At 32.0% G+C, this 24,241-nt stretch overlaps 1 protein-coding gene across 4 annotated transcripts in view; it reads right to left on the reverse strand.

The window, feature by feature from the left end:
• The window catches only part of LOC126887491 (zinc finger protein 729-like), a 124,215-nt gene that overhangs the window by 15,454 nt on the left and 84,520 nt on the right, over positions 1 to 24,241 (reverse strand). Inside the window, exon 3 of one of the 4 annotated variants that reach the window (XM_050655083.1) lies at positions 7,229 to 18,421. The exons of the other annotated variants lie outside the window; for them this stretch is intronic. Within the exon in view, the coding sequence (XP_050511040.1) occupies positions 18,294 to 18,421 (128 nt within the window). The 3' untranslated portion in view covers positions 7,229 to 18,293. Of the gene's footprint in view, positions 1 to 7,228; positions 18,422 to 24,241 lie in introns of those variants that run through there. 4 annotated transcript variants of the gene reach the window in all.

Consider the following 24,241-nt stretch of genomic DNA (forward strand, 5'->3'; position numbering starts at 1 on the left):
AATTCTCCGTCTCCAAACGTCCAACTAGGTACCTTAGTGGTAATCCGCCAAAATAATATTCCCCCGCTACAATGGCCTTTGGGCCGTATAATTCCCTAATAACACAAAACATTCCATGAATGTTCCTAGAATGTACACACAGGACATTGAAAACATTCCTGGAATGTCCCCAAATGCACACGAATGTCCCTGGAAAGTCCCAGGAAAGTGCTGTGTCAGCATTTTAAATATTCTTAGAATGTTCTGTTGGAACATTCCATGAATGTCTACGAATGTTCTTTGGACATTCACAGTCTATTTTTTAGACTGAATGTCTTGTTGGAACATTCCATGAATGTTCTTTGGACATTCACAGTATATTTTTAGACTGAATGTCTTGTTAGAACATTCCATGAATGTCTACGAACGTTCTTTGAACATTCACAGTATATTTTTTAGACATTCACTGAAATATATCGTCAGTAATGTGACAATACCTCCTATATGTTTTTTCATGAGGTTTGCAGGAGACGAAAAACATTTTTTAAGGTCACTTTCTGTTTTCGTACGTATTCTGACTTTTTTGTAGTAAATAGATAGTTGAATTTACTGCAAAACAAGTCAAAAAATATATGAAAACAGGAGGTGGCCGAAACAAGTTTTTAGTCTATCTTACAAATCTCTTGAAAAAAACAGATGAGGTATTGTCACATCACTGACGATATGTGGCCATACCAAATAATACATCCTTGATAAATATAAACATTTTTATTGCAAAAAATCTTTACATACATTTTTTAATGTAATTTACTGACATTCCTAAATATTATAAAAAAATGTGTCACATTTGCTTTGTAAACCTTTCTTTTGCTTTTCGTAGCCACATATTCCGTTTCCTTTCTGGTTTTTTGTAGACCACTTCTCTCAGCTGATTCTAAAAGAAAATAAAATAAAAGGTAATTTTTCTATCCTTTACAATTATCAATCAGAAGAAATATTATTTACAGGTAATAATACGCATAAATAATAATAATAAAAAAATAAATATTAAATAATATTTAAATAAATAATAAATAATATTTAATAAATAAAATAATAATAATGAACATTTTGTATTTTGACAACGACATCCGACGTGGAAGTAGAAACCTTAATAAAATTATTTTTTCAAGTAAATTGTGGCTTATTTCCTCATTAGAATAGTTAATTACAAAAAAGCCACAAAGAAATAGATTTTTCACAAACAAATAAGTATTTAGTATTCATTATATTTATTGTTTTTATTATTTACTTTAATGTCCTACTGGTACATTATTTGACAAATAATGACATTTCGAAGTCTGTTAAGTACGATATAACGCCCTTGGGCATTAAATTTAAATAACGACTTAGATACTGTCAAGTTGACAAATATCAACCTAAGTAAAACTATGGTTACCACAATTATGTTACTACTGTTGCTGGTAAATGTACTTATTTAAAAACTAATCAATTCAAAATTCATTCAAATTTTTCGCATATAAAGAATAATTTAGTCAGACATTAAACGTTGAAGGCACCACAGGTATTATAATAATAACGCTTTCGGTCAACGTATATCCCTCAGGCCCTTGTTAAAAACACCATTGACCTCAAGCGTTATTATCCTTATAATACCCTTGGTACCTTAATAACTGTAACATAAGATTATACCTTAATTCTTGTTTTCTATTTCTGATGTTTTTATTTATTTACATTGAATATTAATCTGTTTTGTTGTATAATCTACTTCGCAATAATTATGTGATATATTTGACTTAAAATGAATTCAAAAATTTTTTGCAGTTGGGCAACAATGTCAACTTAGATCTCCGATGTAGATAATGAATTACAACAGTATCTATATTGTACAGACTGTATTATTAATTAGGTTATTTATTTATTGAAATATACATCCACCAGGTATAAACCCATAAAGGTGTACATAAGAAAACTACATACATTGACTGAACACTTGATGACAAAATATAAAATAAAATAAAGAATAACCAAAAATGTTTCTGTTGTTAATACACATACACAATAATAAACAAAGACCTTAATAAAGAAAAATAACATGGCATCAATTCGATAAGCTATTGCGTATTTCGCGTTTAAAGATGTTAAAACCAAGAAAAAAAATGCATATACCTGTGTGACATAAGCTATTGGAACAGCACAGTCTCTTAAACGAACAGATGAAAGTGAAGTTCTGTCAATATCTTTTTCTAAAAAGTGTTTTGAACATACTCCTCTATTAACAAATCTGATCTATACTTCATGTCTTCTTCGCAGGATCTTCTGGAAAGCTAAAAATACAAAATATATGCATTACTAAGCATTATTAACAAATTTTAGTTTTAAATAAAAAATATGATTAATGGACTCACAAAATATTATAAACAGCTTAGAAATTGTTTATTAGTATAGTCGGTTCCCCAAACTCTGACACAACTGGCTAGTGATTTTAGTAGGTAATTTTTTTTGTTTTTGGCCAATTTTGCCAAAATTACAGTAATTATTAACTATTTAGTTATTATTTTTTTTTTGCCAATTTTACCAAATTGGCAAAATTATTTACTAAAATCACTAGCCAGTTGTGTCTGAGACTCAGTAGTACTGAGACTGAGTTTAGCAAATCGACTATAATATTCTGTGTATTCATTAGTTGGTACTGCATATTATAGTGTGTGGTCTACCATCCTATTTATAAAGGCATACATTAGCAAAAACGCAAAAAGAATTACTTTAGTTTTACAAATCCTATTGTTATTATCTCTATTTACTATTTTAGTTAGGAATAAGCGAAGTTTGTGGCTTATTCACAATTATTATTAAAATAATAAATGGATATGACCAATTATTAACTTATAAAATAAAATAATAATTCTTCTGATTTATGCCTTTTATTCACTTTGTTATATCTAGGTTACTTAAAAGATTTTTTATGAATAGTATTATTAGGGTATTAATAGTATTAATTTATTTTCTGAAATACAGGGCATGCCTTCGTTTACATATTTGCATACTAACCTTTTAATAGGGCTTTTCATTCACAGTCATTTGTTTGGAGCTTCTGTCATAATTGAAACGTTATTCCTGCAGATTTTTTTATCTACATTTGTTTCTGCTACTCCAACTGCGTTAAAAACAGGACACCATTTTATTCACTATGTTAATAATACTATTAAAGCTATTATAAAAGTATCCGAATTAAAAAAATATTCTTAAAAAGCACAAATAATAAATAATACAAACGATCCACGGCAAAGCAAGGTGACCAAGATGAAGATGCCAAGATGGCCGAAGCGAGGTCGTTGGTTGGTCGTTTTTAGTCACGTGATGCCCTCTCAAGCGCCATGCACAAAAATATATGCACGGCGAATTTGAAAATGAACGCAAAAGAAATAAATATAAATGCCTCTCTTGGGTTTTGCATAAGTTATAAGTATTTTTTTTATTAACAAAATCGCATTCCAAATTGAATATTCGCGAACAATAATTTTTATTACATTTGTATGTTTATAATATTGTATTAATTGAACTTGGGAAACTCTTTAAATTTGACATATTATTGCACTGTAGGCCTAAAGTGTCACTTAGTTTGTCTGGTATGTTATAAGTAATGTTGTATCTGTTACACGTATGTATTATTTCGCAACTTAAAATATAAGAACATTGGTAGTATGTTCACAGAATGTCTTATGGTAACATTCCAGGAATAATTTAAACAGATGTTCACCGAATGTTCCCTAAATGTCCAGGACATTCAAATATTGATAGAACTTTGGTAGTACATTCCTGGAATGTTGTGTGTTGTTAGGGTTGAGGTTCATCCTGGATCTGATGGTATAGTTAGAGTGGCCACAGTGAAAACTAATAGTGGTATATATAAACGCTCTATAGTAAAATTATGTCCTTTGCCTTTTGAGCCGTAACAATACTGCGTATTGTGGTGGGCGGTTGTGGTTCGTCCACATAAGTAGGAATAACAATTTTTAATTTTCTTGTTTTTGTAAAGAATATTTTAATTCATTTTCTTTTCAATATTATGGGACACCCCGTATATACGAGTAGGCCAATACCTAATTCAGTGAGTATGTATTAATTTTTATCATTATTTTCAAGTAAAAACCTTAAAGTTTTTTGTATGTAATTACCTGCCTACTCGCCTCATTTTAAAAAGACAATTCGCCAACCAACTCTCTTGGTTAACAGTCACTTACAATTATTCCGAAAAGTGTATAGAAACTCAATATAGTCCTCGCGAGTGATTTATACTACTCAGCAATAGCAGTACGAAAAATAGCAGGCCTGCTCCAGCTTGTGCAACGAGAAATGACAAGGTAGGAAATATTTTTATTACAATTTACTTTAAGGTCTGGTTTTTTTACTGTTATTTTTTTTATTCTATTTTAAATTCACCCTATGCTAAACAGTCCACTAATAAAGCTCTCACTGAGTTAGTAGTCTCTTCCAAGATGATTTAGGTTTCGTGACAAGGCTTTGGGCTGTCATCCCCTTTATTATGACCATATTTTTCATTAGAAAAATAAAACGCAATACTTGCAAAACAATCCTTTTTGAATGTGCGAAAGTATCAATCAACTCATTTGTTCCAAGTGCTGGTGACCCAGGTAACGCTTTATTTCGTTTTGAAGTTATACTTCTTTAGGCGCGAAAATTTCATAATACTGCGCGCATAGACAGTATGTACTTAGTTGCAATGAATTGTTCAGAATTAAAAACGACTCAGAACTCTTGGGAGGAAACAGATAAGAGGTAGAGCATTGGACTAGAGATCGAGGGTTCAAATCCCGGATGATTCACGTTTTTTTTTTATTTTTGCTAGTTTTAATAAAAAAATTTTGAAAGTGGTAGGTAAGACAGTTAGTTTAATATTTAAATAAAATGCAAATATAAACAGTTAAGTATATTTATTTCGTTGAAATTATATAATAGAAGTATAACTTCTTACGTTCGTACAAAGTACACACACATTCTTTTTTTTTATTTTTTGTGTGTACACAATATAGAAACTGATACGATTTTGATGGCTACCAAGGTCGTTCTAACCATTGGCACTTTATAAAATTATCAACATTTTGATTTACACAACATCCTATCATTCTTGAAGCTTCCGTTACTGCTTTTGTTCAATTCTAGTCCAGAAGATATATTTATCCCCTGTTTTCTACGGGTACATATATATGTGTTTGAAACCGAAAACATTTGAACTGCAAATATTTAAATTTATATTTTTTTATTCTCGGAGGGGGCCATGGCCCCCTCCCTGGATCCGCCCTTGATAGATCGACAAAAGATGTTAAAGCAACTATCTATGTTAGGAATTTGGACTTTGGAGGGTTCCAAAGCTATGGTGAAAATACATGGAGATATGACAGAGGCATTTGATATTGAAAAGGGACTTTTTAATATCAATTTCAAAGGGCAAAGTGGTGTCTCATCAACAACACTTTTTAATTAACTTTAGAAGCTGTTAAATACTGCGCTTCATACAAAACTAACTTAATGATAAACTATGTAGAGAACAATATACCATATATTACTGTTCATTAATTATTTGATTCGGTGATTTGAATCTCACCGAAGCCTTTATTTGCTCTTAATCACAGTTAGACAAAATAGCAGAAACCGAGATGTTATTATTCACTATGCCATATCAACCGACTGGCCGACACATCGCACCCTCAGTGCAAGACTGCAGTAAGTCAAAATAAGTAGGTTTCGAGATAAAGACGATTTTGTTTATTTTCGTACTAATATTGGTGAAATAAGACACAAGTTTTAAGAAAAATTAACATTTAATTAGGTATGATTTTGCATGCTTTTTAAATTTAAATAAAATAATATTGATGCTAAAAAAATTAGGAATTTCAAAGGTACAACACTTTTGCACGGAGAAAATTGTTAATCACTACACATTTAGTATTAGAATTTCAAAGTTACAACACTTTTGCACGGAGAAAATTGTAAAAAGTGTAGACACATTTACTATTACACAGTTGTTTTCCTCTTCTCGTACATCATCTTGTGCCAAAATATTTTTATAAAAACTATGGTGGGCTTCTGGTATCATACCCAAATGGCATAAGTATACCAAATCTTTCTTTTTTGCCATTTTAATTTTTGGCTGTTCTTTGGCAAGTTTTCTGAGAATAGATATTTTTGACCTGTCAGTATTGTTAATACACAAGTTTTAATATAACTGTTTTTTCTTTCATGAACTTTTTGGTCGTAAATAATTATTAGTCTTAATTTATGTGTTTTTAATCCAATCTAACAAATAAATGGTCAAACTACATCGCACACATCTTATGGAAAATATAGTGTCACACAAAGGACATAAAATTTACATGAATAGATTGGTCTCGTAAATATTTGTGTATTGTCTCGGCCGTTAATGGATTACGTAGACACGCTGTATATTAAAATTAAACACCACAAATATAGATATTAAAATAACAAATATCTTACTTTTTTCGTGCCTTTCATTGCTTGTTATCGAAGCAATTGCAATGTTCCGTGCAAAACTGTTGTAACTCTGTTACATTAGAGTTTACAACAGTTTTGCACGGAACTTATGTTCAAAAACGAAAACTAGTTAAACTGTTGTTGTTGTTGTAGTATTTAGCCGGTTAAGCATTTGAAAGTTACTAAAGTTTTACAGGGGATAGATATGCATGTTTACAATCGAATTCCAGGATTACTTCATTTTCATAAAATTTTTGAGTTACTAGTCTTGCACTGAGGGTGCGACATGTGTGCAATATTTACGGCCCTTGTGTAAAGGTAGATTATTGACTTACCTATACAGGTTTAGTCAAAAAAAATTTTGTTCGAAGGGAAGAATAATATGGCAGAATTATTTGAAGCTTTACATCTCGGAATATGGGTTATAATGTTGACTTATTTATTATGTAAGATGAGAGAGTGGTACCTGGCTCAAATTATCGATGATTTCACACATTTCGATGAAAACATTATTTTCGTAAAGTCGATATGATGTTTAGTGGAAATGGCATGTTGTCACCAGAGCTGGGCCGGGTACTGATAAATTGTACTCGGGTACAGAGTACCGGGTACTTTTCATATTTGAGTAACTAGTACATTGCTCAAAGTACAATTACCCGAATTTCTCGGGTACTTATTTCGAGTACATTTGAATACAGAACCTGAAAAAAGGTAAGAAGGTAATAATTATCTCTGCCTCTCTAAACATATTTATTTATGAGTCATGAAAACATAAAATAACGTACAATTCCAACTTAAATAAAAAAATAAGAATTTTAAAAATTGATAATTGATTAATACAGTAAAACCTGTCAGTAACGGCCACTAAAAATGAAGGAATTATTGGCCGATATAGAAAGGTGGCCGGTACATATTTCCAGTTTTTGCAGTCCATAAATACATAAAAGATAATTGGAACTTTGTTTTATTTTGTTAATAAAAGCAAATATAATTCTATACATAAACGGAAACTACTAAAACTATTTTAATATCCTAATATAAAACAAAACTAGGTAGGTACATACTATACTAAGGAAAGAACAGATTAATGTTAAGCTTTTTAAAGAATTTTTCAACTCACTTTATTAATTTAAATCATACTTATAAATAGTGACCAACGTTTCTCTTTTACAAAGCTTTTACATTTTATTATCGGATTTTAGGAACCTTGTGACCACCGACCCGTTGCAGATTATTTAATCTCCTGTCTAGGCAGATACAATTCGCAAAATTAAATTCCAACAGAGGGCGCTCAAAATTTCAAAGATGGACGACAACGCTAGGAAAACAATTCATTTTGTCATTTGAATTCACAGTTCTAAAACGTTAAATTAAAATCATTTACAGGAGTGTTTTGCCAAAGTAACCACTAAGTTTTGCAACTAAGACATCTTATAAGTTAAAGACGACTCAAAATTATGTTTAATCTGTATGCATTCATTAAAATTTGATGCTAACTACTGATTTGTTTTTACCTTTTTTTCATAAAAAAATCTGGCCCCCGATAATCACACAGCGTTCTAAAAATTATTAATCTATCTTAGGATTTCTAATTTTGTTTTTAATTTAATTAATAGGTGCACTACAGTTTATTTTACACCGACAGATAACAATGTTTAATTAAATAAAAACTGGAAACTTGGAAACTAAGTAGGTGAATTTATTTTATAATAATTGTGTTCTGGAAATTACGAAGTGGTCGGGATATTTTTCATAACAATGTACATTATATGTACAGAATATATACTACATTTTATTCATTTATTTAATTTTGCAGTCGCTTAAACATTAAAGAATACTACGTTTAGTACAAACGTTAAATTAACAAAATGTGTGATTTGGCATTGGTTAATTTAGGTCATTACGTAGAGTATAATAGGAATGAATACTGAGGAACACTGCAATAGTTTTTTAAGTCGAAATTATTGTTAATTACAACATAAACTGACCGCAAATATGTACACAAGTTAATGGCAAAGTTAATGTTTTCCTTGAGTTGATGCTTTTCAATTTCGCCACCAGGCGTCGCCCACTTTGCTGTTCCTCGCCAATAGGTCCTAATAAATAGTACTGGGAATTTCGATCAACAAATAGCCAAAATTATTTTAACAAAATTGTTTTGGCCCACATTCACATTCAATTTCTAAATAACTAATTTTTCAAAGTTTCATCAGTTCTTCAGAGCATTTCTTCGAGGGCTATTAATTTTATAATGGCATAAGAGAAAAGGTGTTTACTTTTTTCGAATGGACTGATACTGAATACTGCGCTTTGCGTGTTGTTATTTAATTTGCTGTCTCACACGCAGCGACAAGTTTAGACTTGCAAAAAGTACTATACGGACTCAGGTACTGGTTACTGAGTACCCAAAATATAATTAGAGTATAAAATTCGGGTACTTGTACACGGGTATTGCCCAGCTCTGCTTGTCACAATATGCATGGCACATTTAATGTCTTTCTTTGGTGTGAATTTTCATATGTCTGTTTAAACTAGATTTATAAGGAAACTGCTTAAGGCAAATTTCACATTTATAAGTTCTTTCTTCAGAGTGAACGTTCATATGGACATTTAAATTACTTTTTGTTGTAAACTGCTTACTACAAATTTCACATTTATAAGGTGTTTCACCAGTGTGAACTAGAACATGTTCATTTAAACTACTTTGTAGTGAAAATTGCTTAAGACAAATTTCACATTTATACGGTTTTATTTCAGTGTGAACTTTTGAATGTCTACGTAAAGTAATTTGTTGAGTAAACTGCTTAAGGCAAATTTCACATTTATAAGTTCTTTTTCCAGTGTGAACGTTCATATGGACATTTAAATAACTTTTTGTAGTAAACTGATTACAACAAATTTCACATTTATAAGGTTTATCACCAGTGTGAAATTTCATATGGGTATTTAAATAGCTTTTTGTAGTAAACTGCTTACTACAAATTTCACATGTATAAGGTCTTTCTTCGTTGTGAGTTTTCATATGTCTGTATAAACCCGATTGATGAGAAAACTGCTTACTACAAATTTCACATTTATAAGCTCTTTCACCAGTGTGAACAACCATATGCTGCTTTAAATTACTAAGCAGAGTAAAAGGCTTATCACAAATTTCAGATTCATAAGGTCTTTCATCAGTATGAACTGACATATTATGTTTCTTCAGAGAGGATTTAACAGGAAAATCTTTAGAGCAAAGTTCACATTTATAACTCCTGTTATATTGCTTTTCTCCACTGTGTTGTCATATGATAATTTAAACCATTTTGTTGCCTAAACTGCTTACTACAAAGTTCACATTTATAAGGCCTTTCTCCAGTATGAATTAGAACATGTTTACTTAAAGTACTATGTAGACGAAACCGCTTAAGACAAATCTCGCACATATACGGTTTTTCGCCAGTATGACTTCTCATGTGTTTGTTTAAACAATTTTTGGTAATGAACTGCTTAACCCGCCATTACACGCGCTATGAGGGAATACCTCACCATATTTGTTTATAACCAATGAAATTGTCTTAACTAATACGATAACCTTGAGCACCCAGGAATGCCTTTAGCATCGTCCATGAGAGGGTATGACAAAATTATAGAATATTTCAGGCGGTCAGTTTGCTGTGATACTTGAAAGAAATGACCATCCCTCTTCAAGTGAGAGAATTCCTCACTGCGCGTGCAATCACGGTGAAATCACGTTTCTGTTATTTCAAAGAAACTTTTAGGTTTTTGTTTAATATTTGGGTAAGTTTAATTATGATATTATTGTTTAGGTTAGGTTAGGAACAGTGGCGCACCGAGGGGGGGTGTTTGGGGGTTAAAATCCCTCCCAGAGCATATAGAAATATATATAAAAGAAAGTAGGAAAATGTAACTTGTCTTTCACAAATAATACAAAAAACTTTCGGTGCCCAAGCCAACCCCCCCAGAAGAAAATTCTAGGTGCGCCACTGGTTAAGAACCCATTTTTAATTTTACCTATTCTAATTGGGAAATAAGCCAAAATTTAACTTGAGAAATTGATTTTATTGACATTTCGAAATGCACCTCGGACGTCGTTATCAAAATACACAATATTAATAGTTAATTACATAAATGCCACAACGAAATAGCTTCAGAACAATTATTAATTTTAATTTGCTTTTTTAGTAAAATGGATTCTCGTAAAGAACGTCAATTACTTCAGTGGCTTGCTGAAATTGAAAATGAAGAAAACAGCGAAGGTTATGAAAATAATAATATTATGAAAATACTAATATTGAATTGCCGCGAACATAAGAACTATCTCTGTATTGTTTCGAATGCAAATAAGGGACGATTTGGGAATTCGAGATGAAGCAGAGCCTGTAGAAATGAACCAAGTATCTAATAAATGTGCATACTGTCCTAAGAAGAAGAACAGAGAAACTCAGACAAAATGCTACAAGCTAAATTGTAGAAGATCAATTTGTAATTTGTAAGGAACACACAAAAATTAATGTAATGTAATTACTAGTGTAATTCCGAGGAAGAATCTGAGTAGATGTATTTATTATCTTTAGATGTGTGCAATATTTTTAAAACTTTTCAATTGTGTACTTATCTCTTTTGTCTTATCATATTATTTTTACTTTTGTTTTGCTAAATTAATAAAAAAATTGGTTTACGAGACTTTCCACGATATGTGAGTACAACCCATTTTATATTTATACAGGTTGACATTCATTCTTCCTCGAAATAAGTCGAATTGATGTAGGTGAGGGCGACGCTCATACGCGTGCAACCACGTCACAATAGAACACGCGTGTAACGGCGGGTTAAGACAAATGTCACAATTATAAGGTTTTTCACCAGAGTGAACTGCCATATGAATATTTAAACTGCTACGTTCACTAAACCGCTTAAGACAAATCTCGCACTTGTAAGGTCTTTCCCCAGTGTGAACTTTCATATGTTTATTTAAAGCACCTTTTTGAGAAAACTGTTTGAGACAAACTTCACACGTATACGGTCGTTCTCCAGTATGAACTAGAACATGTTGACTTAAAGCACTAAGGTGAGTAAACCGCTTAAGACAAGTTTCACACTTATAAGGTCTGTCGCCAGTATGGTTTCTCATGTGTGAATTTAAATAACGTTCTACACGAAACTGTTTAAGACAAATGTCACATTTATAAGGTTTTTCGCCAGTATGACTTCTATTGTGTTCATTTAAATAACGTTGTTTAGTAAACTGTTTAAGACAAATGTCACATTTATAAGGTCCTTCGCCAGTATGAACTATCATATGATTATTTAAAGTAGTACGATGACTAAACCGCTTAAAACAAGTGTCACACTCGTAAGGTCTTTCGCCAGTATGAACTCTCACGTGTAGGTTTAAATAACGTTTTAGAGCAAACTGCTTGGGACAAATTATACATTTATAACGTCTTTCCTCAGTATGAACTGTCATATGATTATTTAAAGTACTACGTTGTCTAAACCGCTAAGACAAGTTTCACACTTATAAGGTCTTTTCCCAGTATGAAGTCTCACGTGTACATTTAAATAACGTTTTGTAGTAAACTGTTTAAGACAAATTTCACATTTAAAAGGTCTGTTACTAAAGGTTTCTATATAATTTCTCGTTTCTAGGAACTTAATCCACATAATTATCGACGTATAATGACATAATCTACATAATTATTCGCCAATGGGGAGGCTGAAAGGAAGAATGTGCAGAAATTCGACAAATCTGAATTACTGGGTTTTACTGGTATGTCAATTTTGATGTACATTGTAATTTTGTTGTAAGGTTTGTAAATTATTTATATTAATATTTTAGATTTTAGAAGATGCTGTGTTTATTAAGCATAAGATTATTAAGTTTAATCCATTTGCAATAACTCTCAATAAATATATTAGCTATTTTCGAGGTGGACATTTTTTACCCACCCTTGGGCGTACATGGAACCTAAAAAAGGTTGGGTGTTTAAGGGTTAATGAAGAATTAACAAAATTAAGAACAGCATAGCCAGTTGTCTCAAAAGTTTTCTTTAAAAATTGTGAATTGAGTGGTAACCTGGCTCAAATTATCGATATCAGTTCTTTTATTTAAAGCAGATGGATTTTTGAGAATTTCACACATCTCGATGAAAGTGCATCTTTGATAATTTTGGTGAGTATTTTGCCTTTTGTGAAGTCGATATGATGTTTAGTGGAAATAGCATGTTGTTACAATGTGGATGGCACATTTAATGTCATTCTTTGGTGTGAATTTTCATAATATATGTGTTTAAACTAGATTTATAAGGAAACTGCTTAAGGCAAATTTCACATTTATAAGTTCTTTCTCCAATGTGAACTATAACATGTTCATTTAAACTACTTTGTAGTGAAAATTGCTTAAGACAATTTTCACATTTATAAGGTCTTTCTCCAGTGTAAACTACCATATTATGGTGCTTTAAATTACTTAGGAGAGTAAAATTCTTATCACAAATTTCACATTCATCAGGTCTTTCACCAACATGAACCGACATAATATTATTATGTTTCTTCAGAGAGGATTTATGAGAAAATTCTTTAGAGCAAAGTTCACATTTATGAGGTTTTTTCCACTATGAGTTCTCATATGATAATTTAAACCATTTAGTTGCCTAAACTGCTTGAGACAAATTTCACATTTATAAGGTCTTTCCCCATTATGAACTAGAATATGTTTACTTAAATTATAAAGGAAGACATTGCAAAAAACTAGAATTGAATGCAGTACTAGGAGACCCACCAAAGAAAACGGAACCGAGAATCAAAAAATAATAAACGAGATAATGGCAATAAAGAACTAGTTAAAATGCGAGGTGGAATATAAATTAAATTAATATTTATTGACGGAAAACTCCATTTTACAATTAAAATTAAAAGTCAAAATTAAACATTGAACACAAGTTAACTTACATTACTTACAATTAAACTAACGACATCAAAAAATTAAAATCAAATTAAAATAATTCACATGAAATAGTCCTTTTAAAAGCATTTAGTGTGACTCCCATAAAGTCTATATTTGGAAACTCATTTACACTAGAAACAATTCTATTTTAAGGCATATTTTCTGCATGACGTGTATTGCACGATCTAGCGGATAGCAAGGGAAATCTTCTCAAATTCCTAGCTGGAACATAAAAATCTATTCGACCCAGAATGCTAGGTGCAACAATAATACCATTTAACACCTTAAATACGAAATTAAGGTCAAAGTATCGCCTGCGATCCTCTAGACGGTGCAAATGAAACATCTGCATGACCTGACTGGAATTCAATTGCATTCCTCTAGTACCTAATCTATACCGCAGATATCTAACGAATTTATTTTGAATCGATTCAATTCGATATTTGTGATTCTCATAACTTGGACTCCAAATCAGTGAACAATACTCTAGTAATGAACGAACGTAACTCAAAAACAATCTCACAATTACAAACAAATTATTAAAATCATATGACATTCTGATGACTAACCCTAATGTCCGATTAGCACGCGCAATAATGGCATCATAATGGTCCACGAAACTTAGCTTACTATCCAGCAACACACCTAAATCCTTAATTACCTGAACCCTAGATAAATCCACATCTCCTATCTTGTATTTAAAATCACTGGTGGTCTTATTACGTGAAAAAATAATATATGAGCATTTCGAAGCATTCAATCTAAGATTATTTTCCTGGCACCAATGTACTAAAGAATCCAAGTCTCTCTGCAAACCCTCACAATCAGATTCTGACCTAATGCATTTAAATATCTTCAAGTCGTCTGCAAATATCAGATATTCAGATTTAAAGTTCCTACCAATATCATTTACCAACAACAGAAAAAGCTTAGGACCCAAATGGGAACCCTGCGGAACCCCTGACACGGCTTCAAATCCATTAGAAACACATCCTGCTGATCTTACTTGCAATGTTCTTCCTTGCAAATACGAAGTAAACCAAGCTAATAAAGAACCAGTGATACCAAAGTTTCTCAGCTTTGTAATTAAGACATTATGATCTAGTAGGTCAAAGGCCTTACTGAAATCGGTGTATATAGAGTGCACCTCGTAACACTCATCCATTGCTGTACCTATACTATCGATATACAAAAAGAAGTTAGTGAGAGTAGAACGTCCGCCTACAAATCCATGTTGGTTGTCCATAATAATGTTCCTAAAACAATTATCCAAACTTGGCAAAACCATTTTTTCAAATACTTTAGATAAGGCTGACTGAATACAAACTGGCCGATAATTTTTGATATCACTATGATCTCCTGCCTTGAAAATAGGACACACAAAGGAATGTTTCCATCTGTTCGGGAAAATTCCCGTCTGGAGAGATTTATTAAGAACATATACTAATGGTTCACACAAGGACACTGCACTTTCTCTTAGGAACAAATTCGGTATCAAATCAGGGCCAGCCCCTTTATTGGCATTTAATGACAACAACACATTCAGTAAATTGTCAAAAGTGACTTCGAGGTTACTAATTTCCACCTCCAGCTGCTGTGAGAAAATTTCATTACTCTCCAGGTTATCCAGAGATTTACCATTAAAGTGCTGTATACAGTACCAAAATGTTTCGCAAACAACTCTGTTATTTTTTGTTTGTCATTCTCACTTTCCTCACCTAGAAACATAGAGCCAGGGAGAGCACCATGTCCGTTGGTTTTATTTTTGATGAACTTCCAAAATTCACCAGCGTTCTCATTTATTCTCACTTCCATCTTTGAAACGTAAGCATTGTAAGACTGCTCAGTGAGTGATGAGCATTCATCTCTCAAATTTTTAAATTCAATATAGTGGTGATACTTATTTGTAGATTTATATTTTTTATGCGCAATCTTTTTGGCAATGACTTTACTCTTAAGTTCAGATGAGAACCAAACAGGAAAATTCGATCTTTTTACAGATATCTTTGGTCCAGGTCCCGGATAAGAGGATCATTCCAGGAAGGAAAACTGAAGCATCTAGTAAACGAAGCCAAAAAATATAAATTTGATCTGGTGGCTCTACGAGAGACTAAGCAACTGGGATAGAGCAGTCAGGAAATAGATGGCTACGTATTATTTAACAGTGGATACAATAACAGAATATTGGGCACAGGTTTTCCGATAAGTAAGAAATTAAAATAAACTGTTGTATACTTTAAAGCAGTATCGAATAGACTATGCACTATCAGGCTAAAAGGAAAATGCCAAAGATATCGTTTGTAAATATACATGCACCCTCAGAAGAAAAATAAATAGAAATAAAAGAGCAATTTTATAGCACACTAGACCAAGTATATGAGGCTATTCCCCAGTGCCGGTTTAACACAGTCTGCCGCCCGGTGCTGATACGGATGCCGCGCCCAGGCTCAAAAATATTTCTTAACTTTATTTCAATTAATAATTAAAACCGGTATAATTTGACTTAAACTTTCAATTGCTGTCAGCAGAATTGCTATTTTATTTTTTAATCAAACGTTATTCGCGTTCAAAAATGGCAATTTCTCGATTTTTTGAAAGTTCCACCGCGTTTATCTCGAAAACTATGCATCCTACGAAAAAACTTGTAAGAACATTTTTTGCTTAGAATTACCCAAGAAATACAAAAAATGTTTTATTTTGCAAAAAATCGATTTTGTGTAATTCCTCAAGTTCTTTGTTTATAACAATCTTATCGACATCCGGATCAACTGTTACCCAAAAAATTCGTGTTCTACGGGTCAAAATACATAAAAAAACTTGGGTAAGTCCATCTAAATAAAGGAGCCCGTAGCACCCCCTCCTGGACACAGCACTAATTTGTTTATAAGCCAAAAAATTGTTTATAACTTTAAAACATTGCTGAGGCTGCTTAAATAATCCGATTTCAATTCTGTAAAGTGCATTAGATAGGTGGAGTACTTCTTGATATGTAAAAAAATTGACAAATCTTTGTATGTTCTAGTTTTTGTTGTGCAATATTTTAAAAAATTTTAATTTTTTAAAAAAAGTTTAGATTGCAAAATTATTATGCAAAATCTAGTAAGTTAATTTTAATGAAATTTGGTGTACGGTCTTGACACATTAAAAAAATTTTCTAAGCGAATTAGGAAGGTTCCAAGTGTAACCTAAGTGATGGAAAATAATTGAATAAGGACAGGTTTGTTTTGCCCCCTTATTTTATATTTATTGCTATTTTGAAGCAAGGGTGATAAATTAAGACATTTTTAACAAATCGCATCTGATAGAAAATTGAATTATCTTTTTTTTATTCCTATAGGACTTTGTTCTAAAATGAATAGTTTTTAAGTTTTAAGCAAAAAAAGTATAAAAAAACGAAAAAGTTTTGAAATTTTTAAATATTTTATTTTTTTATTAATGTTCCGGGCATACTTGAGAAGGAGCATAAATTAATTATTATTAACGAAGTTATCACCTAACTTTATCCGCAAAAATCTGAATGCCACCTCTCACATCCACCTAAAAACAGATTCTTACTGGTCTAATTATATTCTTAAACGCTGTAAAATGATATAATTTTACGGCGCGCGGCATGTTTGTACGTTATCTGACATTTAGATAACATAAACTGAACACAGTGCATAAACCATATTCGCGGTGTGCAAGTACTTGGAAGGGAAACGAGAAACGACCGTGCGCGAGTCGCGGAGAAATATTGCAACTATCTTAAATAATTCATATTGTCAATTGAATTGTCAAATTGACGTATATTTCATACCTTCTGTCATTGAAGCAGAAAAATGATATATTGCTCCACAATATTGATATGATATGCAATTATTATATAAAGGTAAATTAAATTAATTGTATTTTGTTTGCAGTACTGCATTTTAATAACTAATTTTATTTACTACATACAATTGTTTACGTTTGCATAACATAACCTGCATCTTATTTTTTCTTCTTATTATTTTTTTGGACTATGGCCTTGACAATTATTCAGCAACCAGGACTAATATAATTGGCCAATATAATTAAAAGTGCGAATAAAAGTACAGAGCGTAGAAATAGAGGTCGCTTTGCCGAACTTGCACGGTCCCAATAGGTACGTCGACGTTAATAATAATTATTTATTTATAAATTATTGTTAAGTTTTCAAGTTAATGATAAACCAGAAAAATTTTTATTATTATATCATGTGGATTTGTATGCAAATTTTATTTTACCATAATCATATAATTTCGGAACAGCACGCGCTTCGCGCGTACCGCCCTAGAACCTTCAACCGCCCGGTGCTACAGCACCCAAAAGACCCCTGGTTAAACCGGCGCTGCTATTCCCAAGTATGATATGAAGATTGTCATAGGAGACGCTAATGCTAAAATAGGCAGGGAGCAATTATTGTTCCTCCACAATAGGAAAACACAGCTTCCATATATAGACAAACGAAAATGGCTACTTCCTAGTGGATTTTGCTAAAGAAAAGGGACTAATAATAAAGAGCACATACTTCCAACGAAAAGATATTCACAAAGGTACATGGCCATCGCCATATGGGAATAGAGTCAACCAAATTGTCCATGTTTTAGTTGAGATAGATGAAGAAAACTGCATAACAAAGGTGAGGACATACAGAGCATCTGATATGGATTTAGACCACTATTTGGTAGGAATACGGATAAGACAATTGGTGCCAATCCGCCGGAACAAAAGAAAACAAAAATATGATAAAAACAAGCCAATAAGATTACATACAGAAAATGAACGTTGATGGTTGTAGTTAAATGTAGTTGATGGTTAGGAAAACTAGATAAGATCAATTTCACATTGAAGGTCATTCTTTGGTGTGAATTTTCTTAACATGTCTGTTTAAATTAGATTTATAAGGAAACTGCTTAAGGCAAATTTCACATTTATAAGTTCTTTTTCCAGTGTGAACGTTCATATGGACATTTAAATTACCTTTTGCAGTAAACTGCTTACTACAAACTTCACATTTATTAGGTGTTTCTACAGTGTGAACTAGAACATGTTCATTTAAATTACTTTGTAGTGAAAATTGCTTAAGACAAATTTCACATTTATAAGGTTTTATTTCAGTGTGAACTTTTATATGTCTACGTAAAGTACTTTGTTGAGTAAACTGTTTAAGACAAATTTCACATTTATGTTTTTCTCCAGCGTGAATTTTCATATGGGTATTTAAATAACTTTTTGTAGTAAACTGATTACTACAAATTTCACATTTATAAGCTCTTTCACCAGTGTGAATTAGGACATGTATACTTAAAGTACTGTGTAGACTAAACCGCTTAAGACAAATCTCGCACATATACGGTTTTTCACCAGTATGACTTCTCATGTGTTTGTTTAAACAATTTTTAGTAATGAACTGCTTAAGACAAATGTCACATTTATAAGGTTTTTCACCAGTGTGAATTGCCATATGAATATTTAAATTCCTACGTTCACTAAACCGCTTAAGACAAATCTCGCACTCGTAAGGTCTTTCCCCAGTGTGAACTCTCATATGTCCATTTAAATTACTTTTTTGAGAAAACTGCTTAAGACAAACTTCACACGTATACGGTTTTTCTCCAGTATGAAATAAAACATGTTGACTTAAAGCACTAAGGTGAGTAAACCGCTTAAGACAAGTTTCACACTTATAAGGTCTGTCGTCAGTATGGCTTTTCATGTGTGAATTTAAATTTCGTTTTACACGAAACTGTTTTAGACAAATGTCACATTTATAAGGTTTTTCGCCAGTATGACTTCTAATGTGTTCATTTAAATAACGTTGTTTAGTAAACTGTTTAAGACAAATGTCACATTTATAATGTCCTTTGCCAGTATGAACTATCATATGATTATTTAAAGTAGTACGATGACTAAACCGCCTAAAACAAATGGCGCACTCGTAAGGTCTTTCACCAGTATGAACTGTCATATGTCGATTTAAATAACGTTTTAGAGCAAATTGCTTGGGACAAATTTTACATTTATAACGTCTTTCCTCAGTGTGAACTGTCATATGATTATTTAAAGTAGTACGTTGTCTAAACCGCTTAAGACAAGTTTCACACTCATACGGTCTCTCGCCAGTATGAACTCTCATATGTAGATTTAAAGAATGTCTTATAGCAAACTGCTTGGGGCAAATTATACATTTATAACGTTTTTCCTCAGTGTGAACTGTCATATGATTATTTAAAGTACTACGTTGTCTAAACCGCTTAAGACAAATTTTACACTCATACGGTCTTTCGCCAGTATGAACTCTCATATGCAAATTTAACTGATGTTTTTGAGCAAACCGTTTAAGACAAGTTTCACACTTATAAGGTCTTTTCCCAGTATGAAGTGTCACATGTACATTTAAATAACGTTTTGTAGTAAACTGTTTAAGACAAATTTTACATTTAAAAGGTCTTTCTTTAGCATTAATTTTCAAATGTGTTTCCGTATTTTTATTTAATGTCTTCTCTTCAGAGTGTCCACTTATATATTCCTCTTCTTTATGAGGCGAAGGTGCTTTCATAATTTTCGTCCTATTCTCCTCCTTTGAATAATCTAAAATAAAAACCAATTATAAAAATTTTGCTGATGACTTGGTAATATTGGCTAGGAGCAAAGCGAAACTGATGGAAACAGCCAAGAAGCCCGAGGAAAAAGCAGTGACCAAAGGATAATATATCAACGAAGAAAAAACAAAATATATGGACTGGCCAAACAAATAATTTACTCACTGTCAATACATAACGATGAAAACAACAAAATGAATCCAATATGGATTCGAGGAAGTGGAAAGATTCGAAAATACTTGGGCAACTTAGGAAGTATTTTCATAAAGGATTCTAATATCCAAGGAGAACTACGTAGAAGAATTATGTCAGGTAATTGTGCCGAATATGCTCTCAACAGTCTGTTGAGAACCAAAAATATATCCCGAGGAGCAAAGTTAAGAACCTACAAAACCGTAATAAGGCCAATCGTAACTTATGCATCTGAAACATGGACCACATCAAAAAAACAGCAAGAAATCCTATTAGTTTGGGAGCGACAAGTGCTGTGCAAAATCTTTGGTGGGAAGAATGTAAACGGTCAATGGATGTGAAGAACAAACAAGGAGCTATCAGAGCTTTATCAAGAACCTAATATACTAGCAGTAACAAGAACTCATATAATTAGATGGCTGGATCACGTCCAGAGAATGAGTTCAGCGAGAGTCCCAAAAATGATAATATCTAGTGCGTTGACAGGAAGAAGGAGAAGGGGAAGACCGAAGTCAAGATGGAGCAATGAGGTCAAAGAAGACATGACAAGACTTAACATAACCAACTGGAAAAGGAAAGTTAACGATAAGCGAGAATGGAAGAGAATAGTACATCCAACCATGAGCCTGCTAGGCCGGTAGTGTTCATATATTATTAATATATAAAAAGTTTGCTGACAGAGGCACCTAGAGACAGGTGCTGGGGAAGGCCAGGGCCCGACTTAGGCTGTAGAGCCGTAGGAGGAAGATATAAAAAATTTTGCTACTAATAATTGTCAAATTTATTAACACATTCGCTGCAACTTTTCACGAGAGTTGTTACCTAGAAGTGACCAAAATGTACTGTCTTAGAAATCATCAGATTAGTGTTCCCGATCGGAGTCATGAGCATACATAACCCTGTTTTTAAACCAGGAGGAGTAACATGGAGTTTATGAACATTTGTTGGTCAACTTGAATCACTCTTTTCTCCAGTATGAACTTTCAAATGATCATTTAAATTATTTGTTCGAGTAAACTGCTCACTACAAATTTCTGTTGATTTACTAGTTCTGTAGTATCTTTACTTTGGCCTAACTGCACATAATGAGTTCTGTTTTTTGAGTTAAACTATTTTATAACCTTTTGTTTAAAACCATACTACCTTAATTTTTTAATTAACAAATCTATGTCTATAGTTTCAAAAGCTCTTCTAAAGTCTAAGAATACAGCTACTACATATTTATTGTTATCAATAATTAGTTTCCACTTTGAGATGGTAAGTTGTATTGCTGTTTCGCATGAGTGGCTCTTTCAAAATCCAGACCGATTGCCGAGAAAAAGATTATATTTATTAAAGTATTCAATTATTTGGTTGTAAACGGCTTTTTCAAGTATTTTCTCTATACAATGCAGTGTATTGATTGGTCGATATGTAGACATTTCTGATTTAATTTGAGTTTTTGGGACATGTGTAAAGTTTTTAGGAAAGCTTCCATTCTTTAACCCTTAAACGCCCAAGGATGGGTAAAAAATGTCCACCTATTGCTTATTCCCTTGTAACATATTTATTAAGTGTTTAAAATTTTTCAAAAATTATTTATTGTTAAAAAGAATGCCCTTTATCGAATGTTAATTTGGTTTTACCGATGTTTTTAAAAATAAAACTAATATCTTGAGCTAAATATGGGTGGGCACAAAAAGTATATCCTTGGTAAAACTAGTCCATATAATTATCGACGTATAATGATATAATCTACATAATTATTCGCCAATGAGGAGGCTGAAAGGAAGAATGTGGAGAAATTCGACAAATCTGAATTACTGGCTTTTACTGGTATGTCAATTTTGATGTACACTGTAATTTTGTTGTAAGGTTTGTAAATTATTTATATTAATATTTTAGAATTAGAAGATGCTGTGTTTATTAAGCATAAGATTATTAAGTTGAATCCATTTGCAACAACTCTCAATAAATATATTAGCTATTTTCGAGGTGGACATTTTTTACCCACCCTTGGGCGTACATGGAACCTAAAAAAGGTTGGGTGTTTAAGGGTTAATGAAGAATTAACAAAATTAAGAACAGCATAGCCAGTTGTCTCAAAAGTTTTCTTTAAAAATTGTGAATTGAGTGGTAAACCTGGCTCAAATTATCGATGTCAGTTCTTTTATTTAAAGCAGATGGATTTTTGAGAATATCACACATCTCGATGAAAGTGCATCTTGATAATTTTGATGTTTGGCGAGTATTTTGACTTTTGTGAAGTCGATATGATGTTTAGTGGAAATAGCATGTTGTTACAATGTGGATGGCACATTTAATGTCATTCTTTGGTGTAAATTTTCATAATATGTGTGTTTAAACTAGATTTATAAGGAAACTGCTTAAGGCAAATTTCACATTTATAAGTTCTTTTTCCAGTGTGAAAGTTCATATGAGTATTTAAATGACCTTTTATAGTAAACTGCTTACTACAAATTTCACATTTATAAGGTCTTTCTCCAATGTGAACTATAACATGTTCATTTAAACTACTTTGTAGTGAAAATTGCTAAGACAAATTTCACATTTATAAGGTCTTTCTCCAGTGTAAACTAGAACATGTTTATTTAAATTACTTTTTACTGCAAACTGCATGAGACAAATTTCACATTTATAACGTCTTTCACCAGTGTGAACTACCATATTATGGTGCTTTAAATTACTTAGGAGAGTAAAATTCTTATCACAAATTTCATATTCATAAGGTCTTTCACCAACATGAAGCGACATAATATTATTATGTTTCTTCAGAGAGGATTTATGAGAAAATTCTTTAGAGCAAAGTTCACATTTATGAGGTTTTTTCCACTATGAGTTCTCATATGATAATTTAAACCATTTAGTTGCCTAAACTGCTTGAGACAAATTTCACATTTATAAGGTCTTTCCCCATTATGAACTAGAACATGTTTACTTAACGACGTTCTACACCTTCGGCAAAGAATTAAGGATTTACATGAAATTTTAGTATGTTATAGTTTACTTCAAAAAACTAAGACTTGATTTTTTAAAAATTGTTTTACCGCGCCGTTTAATTACTATTAAGGGTCAAAGTTACGTTTTAACATGGGCTCTTATGGGAATTCTTAAAAAGTTAATAACTTTTGACCCAAATTTACGATTTTTAATTATTTGTGCTTAAATTAAAGGTTTTTTTGTAAGGAATAACATATTAAAAAATGAGGATTGTTTACCGTACCATTTATTTTTAATTTATTTATTATAATTAATTCCGTAATTTATATTATAATTTATTTTTATAAAATATTCAATACTGAAACATATGATTTGAGTATTCTGCTATAAATGCATTGTTACCAACTTTCGCTTGCACATAAGTTTCCCCCCTTTCCTCTGAGAGGCATACCCCGCAACGAAGGTGTAGAACGTCGTTAAATTATAAAGGAAAACATTGCAAAAAACTAGAATTGAATGCAGTACTAGGAGACCCAACAAAGAAAACGGAACCGAGAATCAAAAAATAATAAACGAGATAATGGCAATAAAGAACTAGTTAAAATAGCAACGTGGAATATAAGAGGATCATTCCAGGAAGGAAACTGAAGCATCTAGTAAACGAAGCCAAAAAATATAAATTTGATCTGGTGGCTCTACAAGAGACTAAGCAACTGGGATAGAGCAGTCAGGAAATAGATGGCTACGTATTCTTTAACAGTGGAGGCAATAACAGAATATTGGGCACAGGTTTTCTGATAAGTAAGAAATTAAAAGAAACTGTTGTAGACTTTAAAGCAGTATCGGATAGACTATGCACTCTCAGGCTAAAAGGAAAATTCCAAAAGATATCGTTTGTAAATATACATGCACCCTCAGAAGAAAAATAAATAGAAATAAAAGAGTAATTTTATAGCACACTAGACCAAGTATATGAGGCTATTCCCAAGTATGATATGAAGATTGTCATAGGAGACGCTAATGCTAAAATAGGCAGGGAGCAATTATTGTTCCCCACAATAGGAAA

This window comes from Diabrotica virgifera, chromosome 6 (assembly GCF_917563875.1).
Source record: "Diabrotica virgifera virgifera chromosome 6, PGI_DIABVI_V3a".
Classification (NCBI taxonomy): Eukaryota; Metazoa; Arthropoda; class Insecta; order Coleoptera; family Chrysomelidae; genus Diabrotica; species Diabrotica virgifera.